This window comes from Kwoniella shivajii, chromosome 7, assembly GCF_035658355.1.
Source record: "Kwoniella shivajii chromosome 7, complete sequence".
Classification (NCBI taxonomy): domain Eukaryota; kingdom Fungi; phylum Basidiomycota; class Tremellomycetes; order Tremellales; family Cryptococcaceae; genus Kwoniella; species Kwoniella shivajii.
In genome coordinates this window covers 446,114-462,615 of record NC_085914.1, presented here as the reverse complement: position 1 = coordinate 462,615, position 16,502 = coordinate 446,114, and the positions used below count along the sequence as shown (strand labels likewise).

At 44.1% G+C, this 16,502-nt stretch overlaps 5 protein-coding genes across 5 annotated transcripts; 2 read left to right on the top strand and 3 right to left on the bottom strand.

Annotated features, from left to right (window-relative positions):
• Window positions 1-63: 63 nt before the first annotated feature.
• IL334_005289 (uncharacterized protein) lies at window positions 64-2,226 on the bottom strand (the record flags this gene model as incomplete). The annotated part of the gene is made up of 5 exons (XM_062937002.1): window positions 64-233; window positions 288-454; window positions 507-575; window positions 639-987; window positions 1,053-2,226. 5 exons carry the CDS (start codon window positions 2,224-2,226, stop codon window positions 64-66), a joined length of 1,929 nt encoding a protein of 642 aa, XP_062793053.1.
• A 445-nt stretch (window positions 2,227-2,671) lies between these two features.
• Window positions 2,672-3,983, top strand: IL334_005288 (uncharacterized protein; the record flags this gene model as incomplete). The annotated part of the gene is made up of 3 exons (XM_062937001.1): window positions 2,672-3,086; window positions 3,136-3,297; window positions 3,361-3,983. 3 exons carry the CDS (start codon window positions 2,672-2,674, stop codon window positions 3,981-3,983), a joined length of 1,200 nt encoding a protein of 399 aa, XP_062793052.1.
• Window positions 3,984-4,238: 255 nt separating this feature from the next.
• IL334_005287 (uncharacterized protein) lies at window positions 4,239-5,788 on the bottom strand (the record flags this gene model as incomplete). The annotated part of the gene is made up of 4 exons (XM_062937000.1): window positions 4,239-4,593; window positions 4,648-4,778; window positions 4,830-5,324; window positions 5,435-5,788. 4 exons carry the CDS (start codon window positions 5,786-5,788, stop codon window positions 4,239-4,241), a joined length of 1,335 nt encoding a protein of 444 aa, XP_062793051.1.
• A 706-nt stretch (window positions 5,789-6,494) lies between these two features.
• On the top strand, window positions 6,495-8,060 carry IL334_005286 (uncharacterized protein; the record flags this gene model as incomplete). Its single annotated transcript, XM_062936999.1, has 1 exon — window positions 6,495-8,060. One exon carries the CDS (start codon window positions 6,495-6,497, stop codon window positions 8,058-8,060), a length of 1,566 nt encoding a protein of 521 aa, XP_062793050.1.
• Window positions 8,061-9,342: 1,282 nt separating this feature from the next.
• IL334_005285 (uncharacterized protein) lies at window positions 9,343-13,511 on the bottom strand (the record flags this gene model as incomplete). Its single annotated transcript, XM_062936998.1, has 15 exons — window positions 9,343-9,513; window positions 9,568-9,725; window positions 9,805-10,121; window positions 10,171-10,346; window positions 10,395-10,546; window positions 10,609-10,753; window positions 10,800-10,874; window positions 10,922-11,023; window positions 11,072-11,143; window positions 11,192-11,264; window positions 11,309-11,441; window positions 11,490-11,958; window positions 12,008-12,391; window positions 12,445-12,478; window positions 12,526-13,511. 15 exons carry the CDS (start codon window positions 13,509-13,511, stop codon window positions 9,343-9,345), a joined length of 3,447 nt encoding a protein of 1,148 aa, XP_062793049.1.
• Window positions 13,512-16,502: the final 2,991 nt, after the last annotated feature.

Here is a 16,502-nt window from a genome sequence, read left to right as displayed (position 1 = left end):
ATAATCTAAAGTTGAAGACACAGAATCAAACCCATGCATTGTTGTAATTGTCTATTATATGATCTACTCATTCTTCTTTCCACCACCTGGTCCTTTTCCATTACCTTTCGCTTTACCTCTGTTGTTCCTTTTACCATGTCTGTTACCGACTGCACCTGGATAATGTTTCTTCCATGAAGGTGACTCGACTATAGGTGATGGATAGCCACTGAATTTTGATGTGTCTTTGATTACTACATCCAACTTGGGATCAGTATTTCCGCTTTTCGTAAAGGGGACTGACTCACACCATGGGGTCTGGACATGTTCGTCATCAACATCTTTCAATTCTGGTATCCAAGTTCTGACAAATGTATTGTCTTTATCGTAATCTCTTGATTGCTTGATAGGGTTGAATTGTCTAGATGAACGTGGATCGTTCCCTACTCCCGCTTGGTACTGCCAATTCCCCCAGCTATACAAGCACGAGTAAGAACGTGATATACAGCAGGCAAGCATTTACTCACTTTGAACAAGTATCGTAATCGACCAAATGCATTTCAAAGAATTCAGCACCGATTCTCCAGTCGCAGTATCTGTACAATTCAGGTAAGTCAGTGGCGTTTTCGTTTATCCGAAGTGAGGTGAGTAGAACTCACAAATCTTTGGTCAAGAAACTAGCGACATTCTGTCTACCTCTATTACTCATCCAACCGGTTTCCCTCAACTCTCTCATATTAGCATCTATAAATGGTACGCCTGTTCTTCCTTCGCACCATCTCCTAGTAGCGTCATTCGGATCATCCAGATTCGCTTGATTCCATTGGGATGGATCAGGTCTTTGGTCTTTTGGGTAAGTTGATATCTGGGATGAGAATCCATCTGGGTTGAATAGAGTTGAATTTGGGGACAGAAAATCTCGGGTTTTATGTGATGTGGTATTTGACAAGGACGTTTTGAGTACTGTATATTGGAAATAGTCTCTCCAAAGCAGTTCGAACAGGATCCCTATGAACCGTTGATTAGCATACATGATGAATTCAATTGGATAAAGGATAAAATAATGCGCTCACAATATACGTTGCCCCAAATATTCTTATCCCTCCCTTCTTTCTCTAACAATTGACCGACTCTCCATCCTATAATCTTAGGACTCAATGAACCTATACTTAACCAAGAAGAGAATTTTGTACTGAAAGCTTCACCTAGCAAACCATTTCTAGTTTCTTTATAATGTTTAGCTTTTTCACCTCCTATCCACCTATCACCTTGATTCCCAATATAATCATCCAATCTGTTCAAAGCCGATAATTCAGATCCACCAAATGGTATTGCCGATTTCTCATGATGTTTAGGTAGCCCTGTTGATGAAGCAGGAGATGGCCATCCTCCGATAGGAGGTGAATCTAATAATGGTTTAACCAATTGTTCATATACATTTTCAATCGATTCATCTTTCAAAAATCCACCTTGTCCTGGATCCAATTTGATACCCTCAAGGTTGATATCGGGGAATGGTTTTAATCGTTCAACTATCATATCTCCATTCACGATATTAGCTGTTTGGAGTGGTTCAAATAACATTCCATCTTTCAATCCAATACCTAATCCTTCAACTTGTTTTCTGAATTCAGTATAAACGTCAGGCGTATCCATCTCAGGTTTAAAAGGTAGAGCTTTTGGTGGTATTAATGTTTTACTATCATTGTAATTCAAGTTGATATCCGTATCGATCTTTTGGAGAGAATTAGTGATTCTTCTATAGTTCGATATCTCTTCTAATGTATATTCTCTTTGACACCATATCCCTTGTATATCATTTTGTTCTTTCAATTGTCGCACTAATTTACTCAATATAATTTCAGGTTTACCATAAGCTATTAACAGATCCCCACCTGATTTCTTGTAATTCCTCTTGAGATCGAACACTGCTTCTAATAGGAATTTGAGCCTGTAAGGTGATGTACGATGAAATCCACCTACTCTGGATACAGGTGAATTCCTAGTTTTATTAGGGCCAATTTGGTTGTTCACACCTTCACTAGTCTGGTGAGCAGCAAGGTTGGAAGCATGGTTTGATGGTGAGGAAGTGGAGTTGTCGAAATGAGTTGAATCGAATTGACGTGGATCTATTATGTAGATGGGTAAGAAATGGGTAGAAGGATTATTAGGTGAATGTGAAATTGATATCGAAGGTGAATCATGTAATCGTAAATCGAGTGTGTGATAGTGGATGAAAACGTTCATTGTCTTAATTGTCTTGATGGTACTGTTGATGTATCTTTGATTGTTGACAACTTTACTAAATGAAAGAGACCGGATGGGGTAAAGCATCAACCTGACTTGAAGAGGGGTTGACAGCTGTATCAAAGTGTGTTTTCATCGTGATATATATCTCGTATCGATCGATCTGACACCTCGTACTCTCGACTTTTCGAAATAAAACATCGATGATCTACCCCGCATGTAATCACCATACCCCGCATTGTCGTCATCACCCAAGTACCACGTGTTCGGCATTATTACCACTCCGAACTCCGGGTATGACTCCAGAGAAAGGGATGAGAGAATCATCATGGGAGTACGAGTAAAACTCAACACCACATGCCTCATCATCCATATCATCAGATCTATATAAACTTACTTATCATACAACCATAATAACCTAGCCATCTCACTCACAATCCACACGATGTCACCCAACATAGCCCTTCTTGGTTCAGGTACATTCGCTCAAGCTTCTTATCTACCTGCGATATTATCCCTTCATCCCGTTAAATTAAACTTGCATACTATATGGTCAAGATCAGCTTCGTCAACTGAATCGTTCCTTTCTTCAGCTCAAGAGAAGAACGCTGATTTCAAGCCCAAAGTGTTAAACGGTGACCAAGGTCTACAGGCTATTTTAGACGATAAATCGATCGAAGCTGTATTGATAGTATTACCAATCACTGCTCAACCAGATATAGTTAGAAAAGCATTGAAAGCCGGTAAACATGTTTTGAGTGAAAAACCACTGGCCAAAAATGTCAAAGATGCTCAAGCGTTGATTGAGGAATACGAAAAGGAGTATAAACCCAAAGGGTTGATTTGGAGAGTCGCAGAGAGTGAGCATGATTCACGAACATATGCTTACATATACTGATAAGCTTGTAGATTTCGCACATGAACCTGTTTTGAGAGAAGCAGGTAGATTGATCAGTTCGACTCAGGAATTAGGCCCAATCCTACATTGGCAATTGAGCATGCAAGGCTATATAGAAGATGGTTCAAAGTATCACAAGACCGGTTGGAGGACCATCCCGGATTATCAAGGGGGTAAGTGGGTTTTTCCATCTGTATCTGGAACAAGTCAAAGTGCTAATGACGATCAAACTCAAGGATTCCTTCTTGATGGGGGTGTACATTGGACGGCATTGCTCAGAACTGTCCTTCCTGAATCAGCAAGACCTTCATCAGTAATCTCAATTACGAATCTACATAGAACACATTTATTACCTCATGACACTATTCAAGCGATTTCTCTACCTTTTAAAAAGTCGGTGACAGAGTCACATGGGCCCAAAACCAAACTCACTTCAAGCGAAAATAAAGAATCTGATGTCCCGAGTGAAATTGGTAAATCCTCTCCAACAGGTTCAATCTTATTCTCTTTCGCTTCACCTGATATTCCCGCCGAATACCAACCTACCAATTCACTGAAAATCACTTTCTTGAACGGTATCATGGAAGTCAAAGGAGTCAATTCGCCAAGAAGAGGTTGGGCCGTCAAGATCGTTCCTTCACAAGGATCATCCCTCAAACCGGTCGATACCGACGGTCCTTATGAAGGTGTAGATGTTGAAATCAAGATGTTCGCCGAGGCAATCACCTCTCTGAAAAATGGAAATGACGTTGGGGAAGACTACGGTACACCAAGGGGAGCAATCTGGGATTTGGCCGTTTTGCAAGCTTTGCTAGACAGTAACGGCAAGGAAGTTAGCGTTGATGAGCTGCTCGCTTGAGCGAATCAATGTTGTTCTTCAACTAGGATGACCAGATGCATATAGTCGGACGGAAACCCCTGACACAGTTGCGTTTGCATGATACTCGTTGCATGGTTCAATTATTTATACATGATTTGACTATCGCTCCTACTGATTGCATGATACCTTTCCATCTCGATAATTGTTTTTGTTGTCGATACGTATTATATTCAATATGAGCCCAGAATTCACCTAACGAGAACGTTTACTCGATCGAGACTTATTCAATACCTACTACTCCCCACCAACCTTCCCACTAGTGCTACTTCCTACACTACCACCCGGTCCGCGCTCAGCGACAGGATGACCTAAAGCGATACCTTGATGACCTGTAGCTCCAGCGGCGATGTCTCCACCACCAGTACTGGATGAGATGCGTGACCCACCAGTGGGACCGAGATCTTCGTCCTCGGCAATGGCGGATTCGTCGTTTGGACCGACTTCTCTAGTCTGAGGTAAGGTTGGAGAATGATGTTTATGACCAGGTCCACCGCCGAGATGGAATTGTGTCAAGTGAGGTTGTCTCTCTTTACTATCGGGTAGAGAAGACACAGCTTTGGTAATGTGATGGTGGAGAAGTTCAGCTTCGCTACGTGTATTCGTTTGTCAGCTTCCAGTCTACGCTGAGAATGGTACAACGCACCCCTTGGCACCAATCCAATCTTTGTCAAACTCAAACTTGATGTATCCTGATTTAGGGAAGGACTCAGGTTTGTTGGATCCAACCCCGCCTTCGAGCATTGGCTGAACGAAATGAGAAAAGTGAGAAGTGATCTAGGATCAAACGTTAGCATCAAAGAAACCACCGCATATGTTGACACCCACCGGAACAGTGACCCAACTGCCTTCACCCTTCTTACCACCTCCAAACACCACTTTGCTCTTCTCGATAGCTTGCAGGGGGATGACCACACCACCCAACTTATCACCGTTGATCACACCTGGATAACCAAGCTCAGCGGTAGAGTTGACGTTGGTAGCGCCAATCTCGTTTCCTTTGGCAGAGGGTAACATTTCGCCTCTTGAAGTTTGATCGATGACTCTTTCCTGTACACCTTCAAACGCATTCGTATTCTTTGCATCCTCATTGATGGTCTGAGAAGTATCTTTGTTTGCGTTTGTAGTTGATGATCGTCGGAATAAACCTTTCATCTTGGCTACTAATCCTGTATCTTCATCAGTGGCACCTCCGCCTCCTTCTGTTCGAGTACCAGCTGCAACGTGCGCCGAGTGAGCAGGCATAGCGTGGGATAGAGGTCCAGGAGCAGAAGTGAGAACGGGATTGGGAGGTTGAGTCAATGGAAGGAGGATCAAGTGTGTCTATGCGTATTGTCAGCTTGGCTGATTCTGAGCTGACGAGATGAAATAAAAGCACATGCTGACGAGATATCGACTATCTGCAAGGAAGCCATTCATAAAGCAGCACTCACATCAGTGACACCAGCTTGAACTCTCCAATACCATTTCCCTTCCAAATTCTTCTCGTCGTCTTTTGCAGCGAAATGACCACTTTCAACTTTGCCTTCCTTGTTCCCACCAAAGCTTAATCTCCTTCCTGATCCATCAGTACCTGCTGTCGGTCCAAACGAAGTTCGTCTTCTCGCACCACCGGAGATGACTCTGGTCAAAGGGTTGCCATCGTCGGAATTGAATGATCCAGTTGAAAGTCTTCGAGCGGCTTTGGGGTCGGAACTTGGGATAACGTGTATATGAGCCAGACAGGGGTAGATGTTCTTGGCTGATTCGGGGATGGCACTGGTCTGTGACTCGGGGATGAATTCCATGTTGTTGTGATTGAATGGAGGATAGAGCGATGTGCGGGATAGAGGATTGAGAAAGAATGAGAAGTCGTGAGAAGGAGAAAAGGTTTTATAGAGTGGAGCTGGTTTTAATGTGAACCAATTCGACGTCACTTGAGAGTTGGTGTGGGAGATCTATCAGGTGATCGATTATTTGATAGGAGCTAAAACCTTTGACACTTGATCTTGTAAATAAGTGAATGAGATCTGAGATTGGGGGAGATGGGAAAGTACGAGTGAGTGAAATGAGAAAGAGTGGTGTGACCCGTTTGATAGACAAAATGACAATAATAATGTTAACATAGTAAGAGTAAGTATTACTGAAGAATGATGTAATGAATTGCTCTTGAGTGGACAATTCGGCTAAACGAAATCACCGGGAGAATAAACCAATAAACCATTGACTTGTATTTAATTGAATTTATCCCAAACCCATCACAAGCTCGGACATTTCCCTTATCTCCGCATGCAGGAAGGACCCTCGTCAAGGTTCCATTATTGCTGAAGATACATGTTTAGAATGACGGCCGAATGATATGTTCAATGGTTCAATGTGCCCTCTCACAGAGTAATCGAGAACGATAACAAGAAGGAATGGCCCCCTGCTGCAGTGCATAGAATACACCACTTCAAAAAAAAAACTCGTCCTGCTTACCCTTCTCGCCGGGACGAGCTCTTCCTTCCACCCCTCATGCCTCCCCGTATACCCGCTCGACCAAACCTCGAAGTGGTCAAACTATCATTCCTCCTACCATGGACGAGTAAACGAACCACCAATCCTTTTCCCTCTGAAGGGAGGTCAACTCATGCTGAATCCAGTACAATGGCTTCCGCTCGGATGTCTCCCCTTACCCCACCCCGCCCATTGACAATTCGGAAATCACTGATACATCATCATCTCTCACTTCCAAATCCACCTGCAGCATCTCGTCTCCTCACTCTACTCCAAGCTGATAGAAGAGAATTGACTATATCTTCCGGAATGGCGTTATCAAGCTACGCAATTCGAATAGGTGATTATAAAACATACAGAGGGATCTGGAGATTGATGGGTGAAAGACGAATTGCACCAATGAAAATCGTCATTCAGAAGTTATCGCAAACCCTTCCTTCACTGAACAAAACATCTGAGAATGAAGGGGCGACTCATTCGGAAAAGAATACTGGTAGAATAAAATACAGATATAGAGTAAATAGATGGTCTGAAAAGATGTTTCCTCCTTTACCTACTTTATCTTCATCAACCTATTCAACCCAACATCTTCTCCAACATCTACATTACCTGATATTGGAAGGTAATCCACCTGACTTCATTGGTGCTTTAGAGTTAAGCAAGGCATCTCACGATTGGTCACACACCGATTCTTTGGAACTGCTCAATCTATATCTCGCATACGTGAAGAAATTACCTAGTTCAGGAGAGAAAATAGATGGACTAGAGTTAGTCGATATCTACTTGAATGATACAAAGGGTAAAGTGAATAAACAAACTTTACATCTCATCATCAAATCGTTATTACCATCATCAATCAACAAACATCAACACCAGAAGAAAAACTTGGATATATCGACAAACCAAATCCTAGCTACAATCTCCCATTTCGTCGCATACCACTCAATCACCCCTGGTGCAGAAACATTCCGCCTTTTAGCTAAATTCGCGTATAACTACCAACTGCACGAACTGGGTCATCTAGCTTTGGCAGGATGGAACGATTCGATATCTCAATTACGGAATGAGGTATACACGCTGGATCTCAATGACCCCTCGGAAAGTGGGGATGGTAAAATCAGATTTAGGAGGATAGGAAGTATCAAGAAGAGATGGAGTGGGGTATTGAAATCGTACGAGGAATTAGGTTGGGTCATTAGAACAGAACAAGTACAAGGACTGGATGGGTATGTCTGGTTGGGCGAGAAAGGTGTGACGTTGAAGGAAGAGTTGAAGGTGAAAGATGGTGTAGAAGCGGAAGCGGAATTGGAAGTGGTCAAGCCCATTCCGGAAGTCCAGTCAATACTACACGTTAGAGAAGAGAAGTGCGAAGTATTGGCACAAATCTCTGAAATTCCAAGTAAAATCGAAATGGTCGGCGAAACCCTAGATTCCATTGACAATCATCAATCCAATGAAACTCATAAACCACCATATTTCGTTATTATACGCGATGGATCCACCATCAAAATACGATCAAAGTCGAGACCGAAAGACGAGCAAGGTGTATACGAACTGGAGGATGATAAACCTGTATGGGAGTGAATCTCTAATCCTCCTCCATGGCATATGTAGTACAATCGATCATTTTGTCATGCATCAGATAATCACATCAGATGTCATGAGGGAACTATAGTCACCGTAGGCATTTGGTTTGTCTTTCAAGGGTTAATGACAGTAAACGAGTTCAGTTGACGTGTGTTGTACACGCATTACGCATTGAGCACTTTCTGTGCTGGTATACTGAATCTCCGTATCAATAAGCGTCTCTTTCCTTCTTCTTCTTTTTCTTTCTCTTTCTCTTTCTTCCCTTCATCGTCTTCCAGTATGAAAACCTCACACAATTCCTACTCGACGACGAGCAGGTATCTAACTCGGACATAAAACTTCGAACTGCCTAAGTGAGCCTTGATTTTTGTCTTTCTCTTTTCCCTCTTCTCTCTTCTCTCTTTTTGCACTCAAGCGCTGACCAGATTTGCGACCAGAGCTGATTCACTTGCGAAGATCCATGACATTTCAATGTTTTCTGACACTTGCGATGAACCTGCCGATGGAACTTCTCGTGATTCCAAAGTTGACACGGGAACAGGTGGTGATGCATCGACCGTTAGTATCTTTCCTCCATCGAGAATGTGGCGATGAGTACTGCTTAGAAAGTATATATCGCAATCGAAGACAAGCTCATCAAATGAATTGGAAGATTCCTTTATTCCTGAGCGTATGAAACCAACTTCTCTTCTTCGTCGTCAACCACCTCCTGCTAAGTTATCTCTCCCCCACGCTCAACGTAAAGATTATCCCCGCTCATTCAGATGTTTACAAACTCCCTTGGCCGAGACAGATCTCGAAGAAAGCCTTAGATGCTGTTTATGGAATTTCGTTTGAAGGTTACAATGAGGAGTTTCATCCGATGCGCCGTATTTCTCAAAGTACTCGAGCTGAACAACCTGCCGAGGACGAACAGAGTATTCAAGCGCTGTACACATTCTGCTTTCCACTGTTCTCCAATGGAGCAGAGACCATCTTTGTCTCCCTCCACTTCGTCTCAAACTTCTGATACCGATCAGGAAATAATAGATGCTTCGACCCTTATGTCGTATGTCAAGCTTGCTTCTCCTTTCGGCGATTCTGACGCTGCTTCATCTGGTTCACTCCAATCTGAAGAATCAGTACAATCAACTCCTCGTGCCGAGGATTATCAGCAAATCAAGATGGAGCTTGGTACGGAGGACATATACGAGGGAAAGAGATGGGACCATCAAGAAATCAACGACCGAACAAGATGTATCGAATATCATGAATTTCGTAACATCATTAAAATCATTATTTAATGCCCATCCTCTTCCAATTCCGCTAAGAAGTTCAACCAGTTCTTCTTCGTTACGATACCTTGAAACACACCTCTTGAATTGGTGACGATAATTTGCCTAGCGCCGAGTTTGACGAATAGCTGTTGGACCAATTCCAGAGGTGAATGCATCTGCACCGTTATCGGTGCCTATGTGAGTCTGTCAGCTTGAACACCGCTGACAATCAGATGGATGTAGCTCACCCTGTCGATGTATCGGCTCAGGTCATATGGAGACCATTGTCCGTCGGCAAATGAGTCGGCGAACGAGAAGATAGACATTTGAGATGATCTGTTTCGATGAGTCGATGCGTCATCTGGCATGAGATTGAGAGTCGCATCGGGTTCGTCTGATAGTTCAGCTATAGTATCGTTAGCAACACGCCTTTCGATTGCAGCGCGGGTCATACAGTCATGAGTGAATAGCGAAATGAGGCTTACACAAAGCATGTTCCAACTCGTTCATGCCTAAAAATCCCACAACTCTTAAACAACTTCTCTCCCTTCCCGATGACATTCCGCCTTCCAATCCCAGTCCTGAATGTCCGCCATTCGCAGTGACTTCTTTGACCAATACGGGGAAACCTGTATCTGCCATTCCTAGCCTGACCAATTCAAGTAATTTCCCAGTGAGTGATCTGACGGTATGTTGTTTGTCCGCTCTCAAGATAGGGACTGATTTGTCTGCAACGGATGATGCTCTTCTTGATCCCCATAGGTATTCGTGTTTCTGGTCGAGGTATGGTAGTTGATTGAGGCTAACAGGGAGTCAGATTTTCTTCGGCTTGTTCATTAGATATCACTCACTCGATAACCAGATCGTATATTCCCTTCTTCTCCAGACCATCAGCAACAGTCTTAGCGATCAATACTCCTAGCATCACGGGAACGACGTAATTCAACGTTGAGGTAAGTTCGAACATGATGACAGCGAGGGAAACGGTGGTTCGTGTTACTCCAGCGAGGGTCGCAGCGGCTCCGACCTGTTAACAATCAGCCAGTAACAGAGTCATGGCTCAAGAGACACTTACCATAGCATACAATCCGGGGACAATACAATCTGTTTCTCGACATACATCGAAAATCATTAATGAAGGATATGTGTATTCGATGTACTCCATGAGTAGTCCCACTATCCTTCCAAAACAGGCTCCCACCACCAGGGAAGGGATGAAGATTCCCGCTGATTGACCGGTCAGCTACATAATGTCTGCACTATACAAAGTCGTCAAGCTGAACACTTACCAGGCAGCTTGATACCAAATGTAATGATTGTTAGACAACCTTTGATGAGCAAGGCTGTTCCTATACTCCATACAACGGAAGCTATCTCGTGAGGGTGGTCAACGCATAAGCGGCTCGTTGATGAAGAGTTGCACTCTTCGAACAGCTGTTTATATTGTCAGTTGAGTTATTCCGGTCACATCTTCACTCACACTAGCTACGAGCTCAGTACCGCCCATTCGCGTGTAAGGGTTGAGAAAGGATACCAGAGTTGTAAGAAGGGTGACCTATCGGGCGGTCAGCTTGGACAAGGTCTATGAAGAGCCACACTTACTAGAGCAACCTCAAAGATCGGATGTTGTTTCAGCCAAGTGCCATTTCTTACCCGCCTACTCCAAATAATATTGAGCCTGGCAAAGACGGCACCGTATAGGCCCTAGTGTATCGATCAGTTTGAAATACTTTCTCTAGCTAAATCACTCACCCCGAAGATGCCTAGAATGATGAAGATTACATATTCCCACGAATGGTATTCCTTGGTATATGTGACGTTGAACTGACATCGGTCTATCAGCGATATCAAAGCAGAAGAGATATAACTTACTAGCACCAAGCTTCCATTACCAAATGGATTAAGAGTCTTCAGCGTGATTGCAGCTACCGCAGCACACCAGAAGCTACATCCGTCATTAGCTTGATCATTCAATAGCTTCACACGTACCTTCTCCACATGACCTTCGGTGGGAAATAGTAAGACACCTCTTCCAGTGAAAACAAGACACCTCCAACAGGAGCACCAAAAGCTACCGAAACACCAGCTGCACAAGCTGCAGAGAGGATCTCTCGTCGTTTGGCTAAGGATGAAGTCAGCTACCGTATGCATGCTCGCGAAGCCAACTCACCTTCATTGCATTCGAATTTCAGGAACAACCTCGATACTATATTCCCCACACAACAACTGATATGCACCAGCGGACCTTCTTTACCCAGACTTAATCCACTTGCAACGCTCAATGCCAATCCAACACTCTTTGTAATCAACGTCCATCCACCTAGATAACCATGGATGACGAATCCGCTCAAAATAGTCTTGATTTCTGGTATACCTGAGCCGGCAGCATAGAACATCACCTTTCTTGGCGGTTCGACGTTAGGAAAGGCTTCGTTTAACGGAGTGATTGGCTCATTGGCTATGCCTTCGAGTAATGGTCGTCTCTCGTTCGCACTTGAATGAGAATCTGAAGGTGGTTTGTTTGACTTTGGATTAGAATCAGAAGGTGGGGTGAGGAAGGTGGAATCTTTCGACGTGGTATGATGCGCTGAAGAGGATAGGTAAATGGTCATTAAGGAAGCGAGGATCGCTAGAGAGATCTATCCAATGGATCAGCTAGATGTTATCCAAGTGAAACTGAGGACTCACAGCTACAATCGCATAAGCGATGAATTCTGGCCCTCCCCAGACCCATGCACCTTCTGGACCATTTCTTTCGTTTGGCGCGAAGAACTCCCCCCATTCGACCCAGTCCCCGCAATTCTCCTCATCTCCCGCATCACCACCAGATGGATGCCTTGGAGCGCAGCAGAACCTTTTGGCTGTGCCCCATGAGCTACCGCAGAATCCCTCCTTCATATCGAACAAAGCCATTTCGGCGCGTATGATGAAGAAAGCTATGACAGCGGACAGTATACCAACAAGAGTGACAATGAACCAGCCTTGAAAACGATCCCATCCGTTGATAAATTTGCCTCGCAACGATTTATGAGCGCCGACACGAAGTCGTCGTACTCGCGATGATTCCTTGATCTTCACAGTAGTCAGCTCAATGAATGGAGGTTTCGTCACACTGTCTCACTCACTGCATCATGAATCCAATCAATCGTAACATATGAGCTATAGAAATGTCAGAATTGCGCTGTCCTGACAAATTTGCCGCTCACCTATACCACACCCTAGTCCCGTTCGCCCTCTCTCCTTCATCGTCTTCCAACATCTCATCATCAGCTCTTCCCCTAGACGCCTCATCGTCGTAGTTATCCGGTCTTCCAACACCTATACCAACGGCACTAGCAGTCTTTCTTAATTTTCTCATCACCGATCCAGTCGGACTTTGAGGTTTACTAGGGTTGGCGAAGAGCGGCGAATGTACATGCGAGTTCACTGAAAGATGTCTACGATGTGACGATGAAGATGAATAACCATGCGCTGGCAGTGCACTGTGTGGATGGGAAAGGTCTTTATCCCTAAATCTAGAAGTGGTGGCTGTACCTGGTTGTGAAGCGGAATAATAGGCTTCGTGAGTCGGTGGATTCAACAGACCCTGTGGTGGAGTTGATTTATGTAAAGGAGGTGGGACTCTCGAAGTCGATATCCTTCTTGGTGATGATAATGTCGGATCATTTATAGCTGACATTGAAGGTGTTGGACCTAATCCCAAACCTGGATTGATATTCTCGCGCGTTGATCCATATCCACCTATTGGAGTTGTGAATGCTCTAGAAGCAGGAACGCTTTCTCTTCTTTTACTCTCCCTCGTCATTCTAGGACTCGATCCTGCTGAATCTATATTCACCAAAGACATTCTAGGTGTCGATGATTCAGCTTCTTCAGGTAGGGAACTGACGCTGTTGGACATGGAGAAGGTACTAACGACGGGTGAAGTGGAAGCGGATTGTACAGGCGTGGATTGAAATGAAGATGGGTTGGGGAAGTATGTGATCGGTGAAGGTGGTTGTGAGTGATAGCCCTGGTCGATTGTATCTATCGATTGTCTTCTCGAATGGGATTGTAAAGTACTTGAACGAGATGGTGGTCCACGTTGATGTTGAAGTCTAAGTGATGAGACGGAAGGCGGTCTAGGCGGTCTGATAGTACCGTTGGATGTGGTTGTCGATGATGACGATGATATCCTTTGTTCGTGGTACATCATGGGAATATGTGAGCAATATCTGGAACATCGACGGGGTGAAAGGAGAGGATTTGGAAAGGACAAACAGAGTTGGACCGTGCGGCGATACTATGAGATTCTGAATCGGTGGATTTTGGCCTTTTCTAAGTTTTGAATTCCCAGTCCATTTGTGTACTGAATTGGTCAGAAGAGAAGTTATAGATAAGATGAGACAAGACCACGAGTATAGTTCAAAATATCGGTAAAACGGTTTATAAGCACGAAAACGTATAGAAAAAAAGTGTGCGCGTGATCGACAACGGCGCGGAGAGTGATGACGTTGAAATGTAAGGTAGATTTATACTGTTGCACCTGAACGAGTCAAGCAAGACAAGTCAGAGTAGCAGGTATAGATGATAACAAGAAGCGTTAGTCCAGTGCTCATTCAGACAACAAAGTTTACACTACGAATAAGCTTCATGATCTAGGCCCTTCCAAATACTCCAAACGGACCTCACCCACAAAGCTGCCTTTGCTGGAATCAGTAGCTTCGGATCAGGCCGAGGTAGCATCCGAGCAGGTTCAGCAGACAGACAACGGCGACGTAGACATAGATGCATACGAAGGATACCTGGGTCACATCGATAACGTATGCAAGAGCAAGTATAGAGGAAGGTATAAAGGGATGGTATGCATGACAGGAGTATCTGTTATTCCTTCATGTATGACAAGCGAGCAGAACCCAATAGTATCCTAGAAGTGGGCGAGTCTCTCCTTCCCGACTTTGCCTGTACCTGCATCGTCATCATCATGAGCGATACGCACAGGACTCCTAAAGTGATCTGACCTACATCTGAGATACGCGTTCACGCTATGAGACCTTCTCTTTCCTTCCTTTTCGCTCTGCCTTTTCCGGTATTTCTTCGCTTCTCTTTTCATCCTTTCCTACAAGGGTATTCATTGTATTTCTGTCCTTCACTTTCATCTCGATACTTCCATATCTCCTTTGCATGCTCTTGAAATGTAGATACATACACCATGTTACCGGGAAGATAGCGAAGAATAGGAATAGCGCGATTAGGTTGATCTGATATTCGGTTAATGAGTTTTCTAGTCGGCCCATTTTCGATGCTTTCCCGAGTTACACAACCTATCTTGAGCTATTGTCTAGTTCGACAAATTCCGGTCGCCGTTTACAAAGTATGGAATATGAACCTGAGTGGAGAAAGAGTAGTAGATTTTATCTGCGACTCATGAATCAGCATGATAATGTCGTCAACGAGGTTTCTGTCTTTCCCTCATCGCGGTGCGCTAACCTTCCAGGCACTTTACGGCAGACGGATTCCGGAAAGATTTGATTCATCGATCAACATACATTTGCACGGCTGGTATAGACTTCACTTTTCCATGATTTTGGAGGGTATTGTTTATCAGAAAAAGATGAGTACCTCAATGCTGCTTTATATCCTCAGCTTTGGCCTTTTTGGCTTGAGAACCTATCGCTTGAGAGTCGGCAGCGCCGTTATCTACAGCTCTTTTTTCTTTCTGTCTGTTCCATAACCCCTCTCATTGTACCTGTACCAGCAGGTTGCGAATATGGGATTTCTAATTCAATATCTTGTCCTTTCACCTCGTTTGTCCCCACTTGTTTCAATCAGCTCTGAAGAGTCTCTTTTCTCGCCTTACTGCGTATATCCTCCAGCTCTAGCTCCATTTCAACGTCCTTTTTCTCCAGCACCGTCTTTGTCTTCCTTCAGCGATTACATGACTTCTTTCCACCTCCAATGATCTCGCCAGTCGCATCATCTACTCTGCGTTCCCATGGATCATCTTCTTCGCATCGTTCAAATCAGACCGCAGGGTGCTGATGGCTCTTTCATGGGAAACCTTCAGATTGTCGATTTCGCGACCAGGATCATCTACTTCATTTTGTTTATTCGAGAGCGGTATTTCTCCATCATCGACGTGCAGATCTCTGACCGCAAGATCCACATCTTTATTCTCAAGAGCTTGATTTTTTGTCTTGATTGGTACCTTTTGTTCTGTGAACTTTCGTTGTAATCTGCCTGTGCTAGCACTAGAATATCTCGCTCTTGCATCCAGTTTTCCCCTTCTTTGATTTATTTCGGGGTGCTATTTTTGTGAAGATCCTTGAGAAATCAATTTTCTTCCTTCAGCTATTGCACTTCCTGTTCTAATCTTATACGGTCCTTCTCGAGGTTCGTCGCGAATCTTTTAGATGGAAGGCGGATTGACTTATCCCCGGCATCGAAGTGGGTTTCATAGTCACTCAGCACCTCGGTAGAATCGGGATAGGAGCTATCCCCTCATCTTGCATTTTGCTTTCTTAACAAATACATCCTGTATTCTTCGGAGTGAGGAGTGTTTAGTTCTGCCATCTGCACCAGCACCATGATTACGACGATCAGTGACAACGTCCTAACTTGTCGTTGAAGACCCAAGATGGTGCGTTTCTGCCTTGTCCAGGGGTCTGGGTCTGGAATCAGAGTACACGAGGACAGTCTGTTCTCCAACTTTGTTCCGATCCATAACGCGAACATACAAGGTGCAAAGCTGCATGACCTCGATGAGGTAGGGATCCCGCTTTGACTCAAGCTTCAATACGGATTCGAAACCCATTGGCACGAGCGAATGGTCACGGTCGTGCATAAGCAGCTACACAAAGTGAACTGACCAAAAGGTACAATATTCAATCCGCGGGATCCGGATTGAACCTGCTTATATACTGAACGAAATATGCCATTCATTACACGAATTCCTTGAGTCTGATGACGATGTCCTAAGGAGACATGCCTAGGAGATCCTTATACATCTCAGGATGAGGTACACGATATACCTTTTTGACAGTGTTCCGCATGATGTAAGATCCTGTTGCTCCTGAGGAAGAGAGGTGAGGACTATGGTTGTACGACAAAAGGTAAGATGGAGGATCTTGTTGCACTGATATAGGTATGAAGGAATCGGAGACTTAGTGATCTGGAGTGGGCTTCCAAGGTTCAGAGTCAGTTT